Consider the following 18,490-nt stretch of genomic DNA (forward strand, 5'->3'; position numbering starts at 1 on the left):
GCTGTCATTAGCCTCATAATGCATATGAAATTGCCTTAGTCAATTTATTTACTTTCATTGATGTAATGGAATTACATTCTCCTGACGACATATAAGTCTCAGTTTTATCTTCTATAAGGATAGTATTCGTTGCTTCAGTTGCTATCCTTATTTGTTTACATTTCCGTAACAATCATTACATCGAGAAACAATAACTTCTACAGGGTTATTACAAATGATTGAAGCGATTTCACAGCTCTACAATAACTTTATTATTTGAGATATTTTCACAATTATTTGCACACACATACAAAAACTCAAAAAGTTTTTTAAGGCATTCACAAATGTTCGATATGTGCCCCTTTAGTGATTCGGCAGACATCAAGCCGATAATCAAGTTCCTCCCACACTCGGCGCAGCATGTCCCCATCAATGAGTTCGAAAGCATCGTTGATGCGAGCTCGCAGTTCTGGCACGTTTCTTGGTAGGGGAGGTTTAAACACTGAATCTTTCACATAACCCCACTGAAAGAAATCGCATGGGGTTAAGTCGGGAGAGCGTGGAGACCATGACATGAATTGCTGATCATGATCTCCACCACGACCGATCCATCGGTTTTCCAATCTCCTGTTTAAGAAATGCCGAACATCATGATGGAATTGCGGTGGAGCACCATCCTGTTGAAAGATGAAGTCGGCGCTGTCGGTCTACAGTTCTGGCATGGGCCAATTTTCCGCTGGCTACGCGTAAACTTGCCCGCACGCGTTCAACCTGAAGTGTCGTTGCACTGTTATGACTGACTGATGTGAGTGCATTTCCAGCACGACATACGTTTTCTCGGCTCCTGTCGCCATTTTGTCTCACTGCGCTCTCGAGCGCTCTGACGGCAGAAACCTGAAGTGCGGCTTCAGCCGAACAAAACTTTATGAGTTTTTCTACGTATCTGTAGTGTGTCGTGACCATATGTCAATGAATGGAGCTACAGTGAATTTATGAAATCGCTTCAGTCATTTGTAATAGCCCTGTACTTTTGTAATGAGATAGGTGATCTGGAAGTTTTGGACAGAGTTACTTTAAAAACGCCACTTATAAATTCGGTGACATTACTTCCACCTTGTTGAGGGAGGCAGAGTCATACATTAAGAACTGTAACGAAAATAATGAGGTGAAATGAAAAAATGTGAAACCTTCAGCTACAACAATATTCTCAAATGATGCGAAATGAGGAGTAGTGTGTATGTCGATTTTAAGCTGGATGATAATATAGGTTCAGTTTTAGGTTTTGAGATAGACATTCCTGAAAAAAAAAACAATCTTATTAATAATAGAACATCCAGTAAATATTCATAATTTTGACGTCCTTTGTTTTGACTGTAACATATATTACGTCTCATTTCACAATGCTGCTCCCAAACACATGTTACAACAGGTCCAGCTTGCTGTAGCACCTGGATATAGATTGTTGAATAACCAGATTCGCCTATTCACATGCAAACTGCTGTGAGATAGTTTGAGAATTAGTTACATCAATTAGAGATCAAGAAGGAAATCTTGTGGATTCCTACGGTGACAAAATAATTGTTCTGTTGCACTTAAAACACGTAACGGGCATCGTACTCATATCCAGGCCAAGCAGTCGGTGAAATACAAATCGGAAAAAGCAGTGTCAGGTATGGCCTTTCTACCATACATTCCCAGAGTGACGGACAGAATCGGCCGTATGCGCTAATACTGCGTAAAGACTACTTAAAAACCGACTAAGAAGATCAGGAAGTACCTCAAATTGGCAAAGGAGAAAAGGAATCCATTTGCAATGTCGAGAATATGCCACATACCATGCACATGCAGAAAAGTTTATGTTGGAATGACTGGACAATCAATCAACACCAGGATCACAGAACATTAGCGACATTGCAGGTTGGGGCAGGTGGAGAAATCGGCCGTGACATAGCACGCGCTGTGTGAGGCCGACCTCTTAGTAAAATTATCCGACACAGACGTTCTGGCTGTGGAGAAGAGTTATCGCACCCGCTTATTCAGAGAAGCTACAGAAGTACACAAAGACAAGAACAGCTTCAGCAGGAAAGTAGAAAGACTCAGGGTAAACGGATACTGGTTTCCCGTGCTGCACCGAACGATCGTCGCAGACAGCAAGAGAACCGCACCGAAAATGACCGCGAAGAAAGGCTTGGACGTTGGCGCGCCAGGTACATGTAGTCTGCGGCCGCGAGCTCGGCTCCAGTTCACCAGCAGCAATGGAGGGTGAAACTTTGACGTCTAACACTCATGCTGGCGAAACGTCAGAAAAATCATCAGATGAACTAGTCCGAGGAATCCGAGACAGAACCCAACAGGCAATTTCGAGCACTTCATACTTTTTGCTACAGGATGACTTGAAAAATGATTGAAAAAGTCCAGAACTAGTCGTTTGTTAATAATGAAAAACTTCTGTGCATCTTTGAAGGTTTTTTTACAGTTTTGTTGAATCACTTCAGGTTGCTGCCTTATGCTGGAAGTATTTCATGCTTCTACTCGGCAGCTCAGATGGATGCCCTGCGGGGCAAATATGAATAAGTATAGAATTGGTCTGAGGGTTAGCTGCCCTCTCTAATAAAAAACTGAGTTAATTGATAAACCATTAACTGAACCTGGTGCCTTGCGACGTCCGCCCCGAGCAGATGCAACGAACTAAAACGAACAAAATAAGATTAAGAAAAAAAAAGATGGTTGAGCGTCTGCCACGAAAGCAGATCCCGGGTTCCAGCCCCAGTCGGGGCACACATTTTCAACTGTTTCCGTTGACGTATATCAACGCCTGTATGTAGCTAAGGGTATTCATTTCATAGTATTGATCTAACTGTAATTTTTTCGTACTTCTTTTTAGTTAATACATTTGAGATATCTCTCTCTCTCTCAGTGGGTTCAGCTGTGCTAACGCAAGCACTGATAACATACTATTGTCCTGGATTAAGTTGTGATAGGAAAAGTAGTAGTACCATGTTTTCACACTGAGGTTAACTAGATATTACAATAAAAAAAATTATTTCTTTGAGTGTTGGTCGCCAGTTTTGTCGGGGACCTTCCAGACAATCGTTGTCACAGTTGATGCCCCATTTTTCTCGCAGCTCAGAGAACTGGTTAGTGCGTATTCGGATACTACAGTGTGGGTTTTCATTATTCTGCTTGTGCAATAGTGTAAATATTACCTGTTGTCGGTGAAAGAAGCACTGAATATACTCTTACCTTCCTAGGACATAGCTCCCTGCTATCTTAAGCGAAGCGTATACACGTAATTTTTAACGATAAATGCGTATGTGTGTGAAGGTTACTGGCTGACAGATGTGGATTAAATCTGTGCTATCTTCCTGTATGAGCGATGAAGAAAAAAAATTGGTATGCTTGTTTATGTCGCGTAATTCGTCGCAGTACAAGAAATGTTTGAGAAAATCAGTCACAACGTAGTATTAACCAATAAAGAAAACAACATTTTTCAGTAACTGGGTCTTTGTCAAGTGTGGTGGAATTGAGCTTAGAAGAAGTAGCCCTACGAAATAAAATTGTAGTGGAAACACTATGGCGTTTTATCCAACTTTTTGTATGAATTTGTGATCACGCTTTAGATGGAAGCAACGCCTAATGGCGCAGTCTTACCGTATTTCGTGTAGCCAGGACCGTTGTAGTCGAAGTAATAGAAGTGTACAGGTATACTGCTGGAGTCCACCACTGCCCTAGCGAAGGAATTCGCTGGTTGAATGAAGTACAGATCTGAAAACAGCTGCAAATAAACAATTACCCTGTAAAAATAAATGGAGACATCTGCCAAGTGTGTCAGCACATACAGATAACGTTGTAGAAGGCTGTCCTTGTCATATTTCCCAATAAATTTTTGTATTTATTCCCTATGTTTCCCCTCATAACAACAATTTTAGAGAAACAGACCTGTGAACCCCATATTCGTCTGGTTTGCTTCACAGTTCTGTTGTATTAAAGCCTCTGGTAGGTAGAAATATCAAAGGAATATTTCAGTAAGCTATTAGTGCTGTTTACCACTTGGCCAAAGGATTCACTTAGACTATACAAACAGAAGGGAATGAATTAGTCTATGGGCTGAGAGTTGATTTCATTGCTGTAAACTACTTCGTACCTGCCTTTATCCCTGATGTGGTCAGAAGTTTGTCTTTCGTCGAAGGCAGCGGTCGAAAACTTCCGAAAGATCGAGAATTTCAGTTGAAATAACACAGTTTGAATACCGAGCAGCATCTACTCTCTGACAGAATGAATGCGACGTTGTGTCATTTCAGATGTCAATGATGACTGTGAGGTTCATCGGCTGCTCCATGCCGAGTTTTGCTGACTCTATTACACGTTCGACGATGACTGGCAAAGTCTTCAGTGAATGTGTGGACCATCACAATTCCTAACTAACGGCTACTGGTACATAAAATGTGGCAAGCTTTTACATAAGCAGTAATTCTTCGCCGGAATTCCTTATCGCAATTTATTCTTCTTGGATTGCGCAGGCAGGAGGATATGGAGCAGAAATACTGATAGCATAAAGTCATGAAAATACTACAGCGGTGTCTGAATCTAGTGAGCGATATATCTACATTCAAATACGCATAACCTGTTTCTGTCACAGGTTCTTCAGATTAAGTAAATATTGTGTTAGTATTTTGCAGCCGTGACTTATTAAAGTGATAGTTCGGTAATTTTCACATCTGTCAAACACCTGTTTTCTTTGGGATTGGAATTATTATATTCCTCTTGAAGTCTGAGGGTATTTCGCCTGTCTCATACATCTTGCTCACCAGATGGTATTGTCAGGACTGGCTCTCCCAAGGCTGCCAGTAGTTCTAATGGAATGTTGTCTACTCCCGGGGCCTTGTTTCCACTCAGTTCTTTCAGTGCTCTCTCAGATTCTTCAAGCAGTACCATATTTCCCATTTTATCTTCATCTACGTCCTCTTCCATTTCCATAATATTACCCTCAAGTATATCGCCCTTGTATAGATCCTCTATATACTCCTCCCACCTTTCTGTTTTCCCTTCTTTGCTTAGAACTGGGTTTCCATCTGAGCTCTTGATATTCATACAAGCCTCTACATCCTTACATTTGTCCTCTAGCCATCCCTGTTTAGCCATTTTGCACTTCCTGTCGATCTCATTTTTGAGACGTTTGTATTCATTTTTGCCTGATTCATTTACTGCTTTTTTGTATTTTCTCCTTTCATCAATTAAATTCAATATCTCTTCTGTTACCAAAGGATTTCTACTATCCCTCGTCTTTTTACCTACTTGATCCTCTGCTACCTTCACTACTTCATCCCTCAAAGCTACCCATTCTTCTTCTACTGTATTTATTTCCCCCATTCCTGTCAATTGTTCTTTTATGCTCTCCCTGAAACTCTGTACAACCTCTGGTTTAGTCAGTTTATCCAGGTCCCATCTCCTTAAATTCCCACCTTTTTGCAGTTTCTTCAGTTTTAATCTACATTTAATAACCAATAGATTGTGGCCAGGGTCCACATCTGCCCCCTGGAAATGTCCTACAATTTAAAACCTGGTTCCTAAATCTCTGTGTTACCATTAAATAATCTATCTGATACCTTCTAGTATCTCCAGGCTTCTTCCATTTATACAACCTTCTTTAATGATTCTTGAACCAAGAGTTATCTATGATCAAGTTATGCTCTGTGCAAAATTCTACCAGGCGGCTTCCTCTTTAATTCCTTAACCCCAATCCATATTCTCCTACTATGTTTCCTTCTCTTCCTTTTCCTACTATCGAATTCCAGTCACCCATGACTATTAAATTTATCGTCTCCCTTATCTGAATAATTTCATTTATCTCATCATACATTTCATCAATTTCTTCTTCATCTGCAGGACTAGTTGGCATATAAACTTGTACTACTTTCGTAGGCGTCGGCTTCGTGTCTATCATGGCCACAATAATGCGTTCACTATGCTGTTTGTAGTAGCTTACCCGCACACCTATTTTTTTATTCATTATTGAACCTACTCCTGCATTACCCCTATTTGATTTTGTATTTATAACCCTGTATTCACCTGACAAAAAGTCTTGTTCCTCCTGCTACCGAACTTCACTAATTCCCACTATATCTAACTTTAACCTACCCATTTCCCTTTTTAAATATTCTAAACTACCTGCCCCATTAAGGGATCTGACATTCCACGCTCCGATCCATAGAACGCCAGTTTTCTTTCTCCTGATAGCAACGTCCTCCTTAGTAGTCCCTGCCCGGAGATCCGAATGGGGGACTATTTTACCTCCGGAATATTTTACACATGGGGACGCCATCATCATTTAACTGTACAGTAAAGCTGCATGCCCTCGGGAAAAATTACGGCTGTAGTTTCCCCTTGCTTTCAGTCGTTTGGAGTACCAGCACAGCAAGGCCATTTTGATTAGTGTTACAAGGCCAGATCAGTCAATCATCCAGACTGTTGACCCTGCAACTAATGAAAAGGCTGCTGTCCCTCTGCAGGAACAACACGTTTACCTGGCCTCTCAACAGATACCCCTCCGTTGTGGTTGCATCTGCGGTACGACTATCTGTATCGCTGAGGCACGCAAGCCTCCCCACCAACGGCAAGGTCCATGGTTCATTGGGGGGGGGGGGGGGTAGAAAATATTATTCATCAGAAAAGTTTTATTTCACTTGAAAAGCGTTAAAGAGTACCTTATAGGAGAAAGATTATTCCTAGTCAGTAAGTTATATGTTAAATGTTTTGGCGTCCCTGACGCTTGTCTTGTACTACCAGCACGTGACTAACTACGATAGGAAAGGATTATTGTCTCTAGAATAGCTAGAATTTTTGTTTTGCAAAAAATCGCAAGCAAGAAAATTCCGAAAGTACGAGAACTTTTGATGCTAGACAGTCATGTAGACCTACAAGTATCATAACCCTTTGGTAATAAAAGTCGTGTAGACTCCTAAACAAGAATACACGTGTAGGAAATTTCCCATAGCGTTGCCTCACATCAGATTTTAAAAACTGCGAAATAAAGGAAGTAGAAGTATTCTAGTATCATGAGACTCCTTCAATACATGAGAAATAATATGAAAGGTGTCTCATCAACACCCGCCCACCCCTGTTATACTTTACCACAAACGAATTAATTAATACTCAACGATAAATCTGCAGTATCTTCATTTCAGGAGACCTAAAGCCTCACGACTGAACCACCAATATTTGCGTCATAACTGAGCCACTAACAGAGACTCGATCACGGATACTTTCTTTTAGGCAAACCGGTCGTGGCTCCCAATTCAGCTTTGGAGAATTATGGGGGACCCAGTGTGGAGCCAATTCGATATGATTTAGCTAGTAAGGCCGGCCGCGGTGGTCTTGCGGTTCTAGGCGCTGCAGTCCGGAACGGCGGGACTGCTACGGTCGCAGGTTCGAATCCTGCCTCGGGCATGGATGTGTGTGATGTCTTTAGGTTAGTTAGGTTTAAGTAGTTCTAAGTTCTAGGGGACTGATGACCTAAGATGTTAAGTCCCATAGTGCTCAGAGCCATCTAGCTAGTATTCTCCGACACAACAGAATGCCTTACTTACACTTACATCAACAACGGCTTGCATGTCGTCCGTGGAGAAGCCCTCGTCCCCAAAGTAGAACTGCTCCAGCTGTTCCGCGGCACGAGTCCGTTGTTCCTCGGTGGGCAGAGGCAGCTGGGAGCCGACCAGTGCCGTGAAGTTCTCCTTCATGTCGGCGATCCCCGCTTCTGTCAGCAGTCCCGCTGCTGCAACACACGCACACCTCTCCAGCAACAGCCAGCCATTCCATGAACGACAGCTCTACAGGTCCAGATTAAAGCTTCTAGCAGGTTCTGTAGGCTAATGAAATGTACACCAAGATTTCAGTCATTTAGTGGAACGTCCTTCAGAGGCTATGCTTATGTATACTTCTCCATAAAGCCAGCTCGTTGTTTAGTGTTGTCACCAAAAGCCTCGAAATGTACTTGACCGATTTACTTTTGATTTTTACACTATACTCTAATCACATTCAGTCGGAAATAGGCTACGTACGTGTTAGTACATCAAGATATAACCATATACATAATATACACTGAAGAGCCAAAGAAATTGGTACACCTACCTGATATCGTGTAGGGCCCTCTCAAGCACGCAGAAGTGCCGCAACACGACTTGGGATGATCTCGACTAATGTCTAGGGTAGTGCTGGAGGGAACAGACACCATGAATCCTGCAGTGCTGTCCATAAATCCGTTAGAGTACAAGGAGGTGGAGATTTCTTCTGAACAGCATGTTGCGAGGCATCCCAGATATCCTCAATAATCTTCATGTCTGGGCAGTTTGATGGCCAGTGGAAGTGTTTAAACTCAGAAGAGTGTTCCTGGAACCACTCTGTAGCAATTCTGGATGTGTGGGGTGACGAATTGTCCTGCTGGAAAGGCGCAAGTCCCTCGAAGTTCACAATGGACATGGATGGATGGAGATGATCAGACAGGATGCTTACGTACGTGGCACCTGTCAGAGTCGTATCTAGAAGTATCAGGAGTCCAATATCACTCCAATCGCACACGCCGCACACCATTGCAGAGCCTCCACCAGCTTGAACAGTCCCTTGCTGACGTGCAGGGTCCATGGATTGATGAGGTTGTCTCCATACCCGTACATGTCGATCTGCTCGATACAATTTGAAACTAGACTCGTCCGTCCAGGCAACATGTTTCCAGTCATCAACAGTCCAATGCCGGTGTTGACAGGCCCAGGCGAGGCGTAAAGCTTTGTCCCGTACAGTCATCAAGCATTCACCAGTGGGTGTCCGGCTCCGAAAGCCATATTCATGAATTTGAAAGGTTAGCACGCTGACAAAACGGTTCAAATGGGTCTGAGCTCTATGAGACTTAACATCTGAGATCATCAGTCCCCTAGCCTTAGAACTACTTAAACCTAACTAACCTAAGGACATCACACACATCCATGCCTGTCCGCCGCTCGTGGTCTCGCGGTAGCGTTCTCGCTTCCCGAGCACGGGGTCCCGGGTTCGATTCCCGGCGGGGTCAGGGATTTTCACCTGCCTCGAGATGACTGGGTGTTTGTGTTGTCCTCATCATTTCATCATCATCCAGGAAAGTGGCGAAATTGGACTGAGCAAAGATTGGATAATTGTACGGGCGCTGATAACCACGCAGTTGAGCGCCCCACAAACCAAACATCATCATCATCACACATCCATGCCCGAGGCAGGATTCGAACCTGCGACTGTAGCAGTAGCGCGGTTCCAGACTGAATCGTCGAGAACCACTCGTCCACAGCACGCTGACACTTGTCGATGGTTCAAATGGTTCAAATGGCTCTGAGCACTATGGGACTCAACTGCTGTGGTCATAAGTCCCCTAGAACTTAGAACTACTTAAACCTATCTAACCTAAGGACAGCACACAACACCCAGCCATCACGAGGGAGAGAAAATCCCTGACCCCGCCGGGTATCGAACCCGGGAACCCGGGCGTGGGAAGCGAGAACGCTACCGCACGACCACGAGATGCGGGCCACTTGTCGATGGTCCAGCATTGAAATTGCAGCAGTTTGCGGAAGTGTTGCACTTCTGTCACGTTGAACGATTCTCTTTAGTCGTCGTTGGTTTCTTTCTTGGAGGATCTATTTCCGGCCGCAGCGATGTCGGAGATTTGAAGTTTCACCGGATTCCTGATGTTCACGTTACACTCGTGAAATGGTCGTACGAGAAAACCCCACTTCGTCGCTACCTCGGAGATGCTGTGTCCCGTCGCTCGTGCACCGACTATAACACCACGTTCAAACTCACTTAACTCGTGATAATCTGCCATTACAGCAGCAATGAGCGATCTGACAACTACGTCGGACACTTGTTGTCTTATACAGGCATTGCCGATCGCAGCGCCGAGTTCTGCCTGTTTACATATCTCTGCATTTGAATACGCATGCCTGTACCAGTTCCTTTGGCGCTCAATGAGTAAAGGTGAAACTTCGTTAACAAATACCTCAAGAAGGTATTGACCGAATTACTCCAGATTTTTACACTATACTGTTATAAACATTCAGACCGACCTAGGCCATTTACTTTTTAAGCAATAATGTACAAGTTTTCTGTTATAACCGACTGAGATATAGAAAACGCTGTGCTGTACAAATAATGCAGTTCCGATTTCTTTTTCACAGTCTCAACCACGATAGAAGGACATGTAAACCATTACACAAACGCCGGCCGGTGTGGCCGAGCGGTTCTAGACGCTTCAGCCTGGAACCGCGAGATCGCTCCGGTCGCAGGTTCGAATCCTGCCTCGGGCATGGATGTGTGTGATGTCCTTAGGTTAGTTAGGTTTAAGTAGTTCTAAGTTCTAGGGGACTGGTGACCTCAGATGTTAAGTCCCATAGTGCTCAGAGCCATGACACAAACGGTTTCTTCGATGTTGACATTATTTCTCCTTGCACATATTTTCAAACAAAAGTTGTATACACAACAATGTGCTGTTATGTTTTCTTCTTTGCCGTCGGTTTCACTGAAAAGAGGAAAACTGTATTTGTAGCTTATCGGCCTATGATTAAGATATTATTACGGAATCTGAATCGTCCGATGCATTGTAATTCACCCCTTCGCAGATTACAACTATGTGAAATACTGAGGCTACTATCTTCATAGACTTAGCACCAGGAGAAGTCTCTCATACCCGGTATATCAATGACCCCAACCGATTTACCACTGATTTTAAGCGAGCTCAACACTAAATCAAGATTTCGTTTGCAATAACAGTCATCAAGAGTAAAGGTCAGAGAGTGGAACAAGAGGACAGAGGGAGGGGGGAAAGTAGTGGAAATAGAGAGGGGGAGAAGGTGATGAACAGAGAGAGGAGGTAGTAGATGATGAACAGAGAGAGAGAAGGTGGAGGAGGAGATGAACAAACAGGTGGGGGAGGGGGAAGTGGGGAGGGATAAGGGGGAGAAGAAGTTTTATGTTGGTAAGTTCCTATGGGACCAAACTGCTCAGGTCGTCGGTCGCTAGGGTCAGACACTACTTAATCCAATTAACGTGGCAACGCAACTCATACCGCGCGGCTACGCCGCGAGGCGTATTTTTATGATATATATCCAATTCCCATAGATATTTAGCAGTGACGAAGCACTTTAAGGTTCTTTAGTACTGCATAATGTTATAGTAACCGTAAAATATCTGTGCTTAATTTTTTTAGGTCCATGTTTGTTTGGTAATTCAATGTAATACTGGTCATTGCATTTGGAACACCATGAAGCTGGCATGCAGCAAAGGTCAATCTGGGAACAAGTTCACTTGGAGCTTGGGTGTGCAAAAGATTACTATTTCACTGAAAATGCAAAAAAAAATAGGTTTAGTTTCGTCCTCTACATTAAGGGAAAATTACGCGGTCCCATTTAAATGTTGGTTGTTTGTAAGATCATATTGTGCCTCGTGAAAGAAGGAGAAACATCTATAGCAACGTGTCGGAATCATACGAGTTTCATGCACCTATTGATTCGTTGCATTCAGGCGTAGTTCAACGGCCTTATGACTAGCGCCCGAGGGGGACAGACATTTTGTCTGCTAGGCCGTCAGAGCTACACAGCGACGTCACGTTCACTGACAGAGGGATTAAGATGGCTGCAGCAGGACAAGTAACCACACTTAAAAGTGCACTGATATCTGGAGCACAAGGATTGTCAGCACAGTGCCCCCATGGGGCGAAAGTAGTAAAATTAGGCCTGCCGAGGGCGTTACGTCCAATGACAACAGTGGACGCAGGGTTGGCTGGTGTCGTGGACTTCCCGACCGTGGGCTATGCAACCTGTAACGTCAACGTGGCTACATTCCAGACAAATACCCCCGGACAAAGACTTCCTAATATACGTTCCAGTTACATTAATGAGACCACAGCCTACAGCCGGCCGCGGTGGTCTAGCGGTTCTGGCGCTGCAGTCCGAAACCGTGGGACTGCTACGGTCGCAGGTTCGAATCCTGCCTCGGGCATGGGTGTGTCTGATGTCCTTAGGTTAGTTAGGTTTAAGTAGTTCTAAGTTCTAGGGGACTGATGACCTAAGATGTTGAGTCCCATAGTGCTCAGAGCCATTTGAACCGTTTTTGAACCACAGTCTACGTTCGACGTCAACGTGCCGTAACTACTCAGAGACGGCAGGTGGCAGCACTAATAGTGAACGAAATGTAAAGCGTATAGGGGAATCTGTGAAAGACTGCACCTGTAAAGGAGTGGATGAAGTGCTGTAAAAATATGTGTGGGAGGAAGAACAACAAAATAAGACAGTAGAAGAAAAGAGCAGATGTCTTTCGAAAATTGATAATACAGAATTTAAGGAACTTCAAGAAGGCTTTACAAAACTGTAAAAACTGAAAGGCTCCTGGAACGGACTATTTAATGATGGAACTTTATGAATACCTACCATAAGGATAGGATACTTGACTTTTTAAATAAGTGCTAGCAGTGAAAAAAAAATACCGATGGAGTAGAAGAAAGCTATGACAATACCTACTTTAAAAAGGGCGATCAAGGACAAACTATGGAAATTATAAAGTATAAATCTCTTAAATACGGTATACACAAAATATGCGAAGATAATAGTAAATAGAATGAGAAAAATCGTAGACGGCATATTACTTAAAGAAATATCAAGTTTTCGAAAGGAAAATTCTGCTGTCAACATCTTTTCCTTAATAAAATAACGGAAAAAAGAATAGAATACATTTTAAAAACCCACGTAATCTGTAAAGCTTTTGTTAATGTGGACAGAGGAAAAATATGGAGTATCTTGTGACAGGAATCGATCGAGACCGGAGCGCACCGGCCAACGGATCGACGGCATCAAACGGAAATCGCCGGTACAAGGCAGACACACGCACAAAGCAGGGACGGCTGACAACGCATACCACACGGCGATACCACTCCATGACCAGAGAGCAAAACCAAATCGGCTGTCGTCTACGTCCATGCCTTCTGGCGGAGAATCAAAATTGCCGGACCGAGATAGTAGAGAATATTACGGAAAAAGGAGAAATACCATTACAATTGACCGAAGTGACGCGAAGTGTACGCAGAGCATCACAAATAATTGTAAAGTTAGAATCTGGAAACATCGTCCATAGAAATATTAATAAAGGGATTAGACAATGGTTATGTATTTCATCGATACTTTTTATTCATAATTTGTGTTTAGACGACGTTATGAGGGAACAGAAACAACGGATTATGAAAATTAATATAGAGGAGAGCTTTAAAGGAAGAGATTTTATCAAAACTCTTATGTTTGCTGATGACCAGATTCTAGCTGCGAACAACGAAGACAACTTGAGAGAGCGGTGTATAAACTATGTAAAAGAGCAATGCAACATAAATTAAGCATGTCGATAGATAAAATGAAGTCCATGGCATACCGTGGCTCACAACACTTACGACTTAAATTCTTATTAGAAAAAAGACAATTAGACAAGCAACCACTTCAGTATCTTGGGCTGTGACATATAAAGGCGAAGTCGATGTTGAAAAAAAGGTTGGGAGATTCAATTGGTGTGTGACACCGGAAAAAGAACGCTCAGGTGAAAAGTACGAAAGGACACCATGCTATAATTGTTCAAAGCTGTAGCAGTTCCACGTGAACTACATTGAAGAAGCAAGTGTGAGAGTAAGAGTATGAACCCTAGAAATAGTAGACTCTAAGCAGCTGAGATTTGATTTTTGACAACAGTACAGGGATTGATAAGCAGAGAAAAGTAAAATGAAGACGTAATTGGAAAGAATGTAGGAATTTACGACTTAAGTGAATAGATTAATGAATAAAGAAAAGGATGGAAAGAATAAATAGAAAGACTGCACAATGAACTTACACCAAAACGACTTCTACAGCACATCCTTTAAGCAAGAATGGACATTGGCAGATTCTAGAGAAAATGGGTAGAACAAGAAGTCGCAAAGGACCAACTGGTCTAATGCTTGAGAGAGAAGAAGAAGAAAAAGAAAGAAAAAAGAAGCTCGATTTGTTTTGTGTTTCACTTTTATTCCCCCCACCGTCCCATTTCCCATCTTTCCTAGTCATTCTAGAAGTCACAATGCTCCTATAATTTCGCAATCGGTTTTAGATAGCGTAATGAGGATGTTGGTAAACTACGCCGCGCCAAGGCGAGTGTATTTTGCTGCAGAGTTAATATTATATATTTTGCTTTTATTTACCTAGACAGTAATTTTTATTCTTAACAACATACGTAATGTTTCTAAGGGTATTTGATAACTCGTGAACTGGTGATTACAGTTACATAACAGACGCCAAAATCTTCCACAGAATAAAGTAGTTACTGGCACCAAATCGCTGTCGTTGAGAAGGTAAGAATCTGATGGCTCTCCCTGATGGTTTTCGTGAAAAATAATGTATAGTTCAAACAACTCGTGTACTGGTGATTACAGTTACATAACAGACGCCAAAATCTTCCACAGAATAAAGTAGTTACTGGCACCAAATCTCTGTCGTTGAGAAGGTAAGAATCTGATGGCTCTCCCTGATGGTTTTCGTGGAAAATAATGTATAGTTCAAATAACTCGTGAACTGGTGATTACAGTTACATAACAGACGCCAAAATCTTCCACAGAATAAAGTAGTTACTGGCACCAAATCGCTGTCGTTGAGAAGGTAAGAATCTGATGGCTCTCCCTGATGGTTTTCGTGGAAAATAATGTATACTTCAAATAAATGAAAATCGGCAGCCACAGCACAATGGCTTGCAGGCTATGTTTTGAAAGGGCGCCCACTTTTAGTATTGGCAATAGCCAATGCCTCTCAACGTTCTATTATCCTTCGTAAGAGGCTTACAGTTACCTCCAAAACACAGGAAGTGTTATTACAATTTGAAATGCATTAAACTCAAATCAGTGATACGAAATTAAGAACAATAAAAATGTACTCTGACACAAGTAGTACTGCTATAAACAGAAGTTCACGACGAAGCGGGATGATGATATGGAACTCACAAAGGAAGCGATAATGAAAATGTTGGGAAATGAACGTGTTGTGGAAAACACTCCGAGCAACTTATTGTTTAGTAAAATTCTGACAACAGTTGTACTGGCCCACAGATAAAAGAATGTGAATAACTACATTAGTAGCAGATCCTCCTCATTAAAAATTTGAGTTTTACCGTCTACATTCAGTTCTTTTGATGCTTTGTTATGAAATTTGTTACTTCATTGAATTTAATATACGAGGATGAGCACTGATCTAATGGGTGTAATTCGTCCGTACGCGTGTAGTTATAGTGTCGATTTATCCATCAAAATGACTAAATCAGTTGCTCTGACTGCTAAAACCCTCAATGCCCTCCCGACTACTAATGAATACGAAGACAACAATTTGAAAGTGCTTGTTCTGTTTCACTTGCAGTGCGAGCTCAATCACCAACATTGCATGAGCAAGTGCCATGCTGTTCCCTAGCCAGTGACAGGGACCACGTCCACAGTCATCTGTGAATCAGGAAGTTAATTTATTCGAGCTACAGCGCAGTTTCAGACTTAGACTGCATATTTTCTTGATTTCAAATGAAGCAGCGACTAATATATTTTCTGGAATGTGCTGTGTGCCCACATTCTTGTGAATGGAGTCTTTCAACCAAATACGCTGAACTAGTTATCTGAGTACACAAAAGGACACGTGGAACTACAGTGAATGCATATACACTACCGTTTGTGTAAATTGCAACACCAAGAAGGAAAGGCATGAATTCACTTAATTTTGCCACAGGTTAGGTACATGACAAGTAACAAGTGATTACCCTTTCAAATCTGTACACATGTCCTCTGAGCCCTACTATTCAGTATGTCGTGTGGCCAGCATGCGCTGCAAACAGAACCTCTATACGCCGTTGCATTGAATCAATAAGGTTCTGAGTACGTTCCTGAGGAAGTTCCCTCCACGTAGTTTGTATCCGAGCCCACAAATACGTGACACCAGTTACTGGAGGACCGTGACGCACCATGTATCGACCAACCATATCCCAGACATGTTCGATGGGCGACATGTCTGGCGAACGTGCAGGCCAGGGAAGCAATGGTACCAGTCGCTCTTCAAAGAAGGTCCGTACATCCCTCGCAATATGTGGCCGGGCATTGTCCTGTTGAAATGTGGTCTGTGGAGATGCCTGAAGCACGGGGTGTACTTCAGGCTCCACAACCTCCGTTAGGTACCGGTTGCTGTTCAAGGTGCCCGCAACACGTACGAGGCGAGATCGGTTGTTGTAACCAATGGCGCCCCAAACCATCACACCTGGTTTTTGTCCGCTATGCCGCTCCACAATGCAGCCCTCCAGGTTGCGCTCACCACGATACCGCCGGACACGTATGCGGCCACCACTGTAGGACACACTGAAGCGGGACTCATCCGAAAAGATTACGTGTTACCACTCAACACCGGTGTTTACGTGCCCATTGCAGTCGGGGGAGCTTGTAGATTCTCGACAATGGCAGCCGACGTAATGGCATGCGTGCAACCAGTCCAACCTGCAGCAGAAGGCGACGAACCGTCGATGCAGACAAGTTCACACCTGTTGTAGTGCTCCAGCGACGAGTCAACACAGTGGATGACCCTGTACGGTCCGTAATGGCTATACGGACAAGATGACGGTCATCCCGTGCTGTGGTCACGTCCCGTGCTCCAGTTCCCGCTCGTCGCTGCGTACGACCTTCCTCTATCCACTGTTTTCACACACGCATCACTGTCGTAGCAGCATGCCCTGTGCGAACCGAAATGTCACGGTATGACATCCTCGTTTCCCGGAGACCGGTCATTCTGCCCCGTTAGAACTCGCTCACATGCCGACATGGCCCCCTTTGAAGTGGACGAGGCATACTGGCACCCGTTGTATTGTTTCCACCTTGTGTGACAGCTCTGCAGCGACTACACTAGGCGCAACACCGATCCTGTCGGACCGACACACGAGATGGCTCTGCTCGGTCTACGTGTACCCTATCTCGCTGCAAAACGTATCACCTATTGCTTGCACACCCGTCGGCACTTCCACCAAGTGTGGCGCTATTCGGGTACTTCCTTCTTGGTGTTGCACTTTTCACAAACGGAAGCGTACTAAAAAAATTGTATGTCAGTCATATATGATGGCAAGCGATGGCATTAAAGCAAGGGAATTCACAGATTTTGTTACGTACAGAGATATACGACGAAACCTTCTCCAGAAGTGACGCCAAGTATGATGGGGACCTGGTTGTAGCTGCCAGCTCTGAGGACATCTGCTGGAGGCTCGATGATCACTGCAGAGTCCGATGGCGGCTCCACGACGGGGACGAAAGCCAGGTGCACCGGGCAGCGCTTTTCCTGCACAGGGAACAGGGAACACTGCGTTAATGGTGCAAGAGGTGTTAGCATGTCGTACCTCTAAATAAGAATGTTTCATCACAACTATACACAAATTATCACTTGGACCACAAGTTTGCTAAATTAAAATGAAAAGAAAAAAAGTACATGCATAGTAGTTCGGCACTACAAGATTTAGGTTACAAGTTAAACGTTGGTTGCATGAGACGATCCTGAAGAAGAAGAAGCTAGTCTCCAGACAGTGATATTTCAGGACTCTCTCCCCCTTAGCACCAATTTATAGTGGAAAGGACAACATAAACTACTGGCCATTAAAATTGCTACACCAAGAAGAAATGCAGATGATAAACGGGTATTCATTGGATAAATATATTATACCAGAACCGACAAGTGATTACATTTTCACGCAATTTGGGTGCATAGATCCTGAGAAATCAGTACCCATAACAACCACCTCTGGCCGTAATAACGGCCTAGATACGCCTGGGCATTTAGTCAAACAGAGCTTGGATGGCATGTACAGGTACAGCTGCCCATGCAGCTTCAACACGATACCACAGTTCATCAAGAGTAGTGACTGGCGTATTGTGACGAGGGGGCAGTTACTCGGCCACCATTGACCAGACGTTATCAATTGGTGAGAGATCTGGAGAATGTGCTGGCCAGGGCAGCAGTCGAACATTTTCTGTATTCAGAAAGACCCGTACAGGACCTGCAACATGCGGTCGAGTATTATCCTGCCGAAATGCAGGGTTTCGCAGGGATCGAATGAAGGGTACAGCCACGGGTCGTAACACGTCTGAAATGTAACGTCCACTGTTCAAAGTGTCGTCAGTGCGAACAAGAGGTGACCGAGACGTGTAACCAATGGCACCCCATTCCATCACGCTGGGTGATACGCCAGTATGGCGTAAACAGAACCTGGATTCATCCGAAAAAATGACGTTTTGCCATTCGTGCACCCAGGTTCGTCGTTGAGTTCACCATCGCAGGCGCTCCAGTCCGTGATGCAGCGTCAAGGGTAACCGCAGTCATGGTCTCCGAGCTGATAGTCCATGCTGCTGCAAACGTCGTCGAACTCTTCGTGCAGATGGTTGTTGTCTTGCAAACGTCCCCATCTGTTGACTCAAGGATCGAGACGTGGC

General features: G+C 43.6%; 1 protein-coding gene across 1 annotated transcript in view; it reads right to left on the reverse strand.

The window, feature by feature from the left end:
- The window catches only part of LOC126095097 (cholinesterase 1-like), a 100,573-nt gene that overhangs the window by 22,474 nt on the left and 59,609 nt on the right, over positions 1 to 18,490 (reverse strand). The window contains exons 6-8 of the mRNA XM_049909793.1: positions 17,180 to 17,345; positions 7,572 to 7,750; positions 3,631 to 3,754 (exon numbers count right to left, since the gene is read on the reverse strand). Of these exons, the coding sequence (XP_049765750.1) occupies positions 3,631 to 3,754; positions 7,572 to 7,750; positions 17,180 to 17,345 (469 nt within the window). The remainder of the gene's footprint in view (positions 1 to 3,630; positions 3,755 to 7,571; positions 7,751 to 17,179; positions 17,346 to 18,490) is intronic.

Source organism: Schistocerca cancellata, chromosome 8 (genome assembly GCF_023864275.1).
Source record: "Schistocerca cancellata isolate TAMUIC-IGC-003103 chromosome 8, iqSchCanc2.1, whole genome shotgun sequence".
NCBI lineage: Eukaryota > Metazoa > Arthropoda > Insecta > Orthoptera > Acrididae > Schistocerca > Schistocerca cancellata.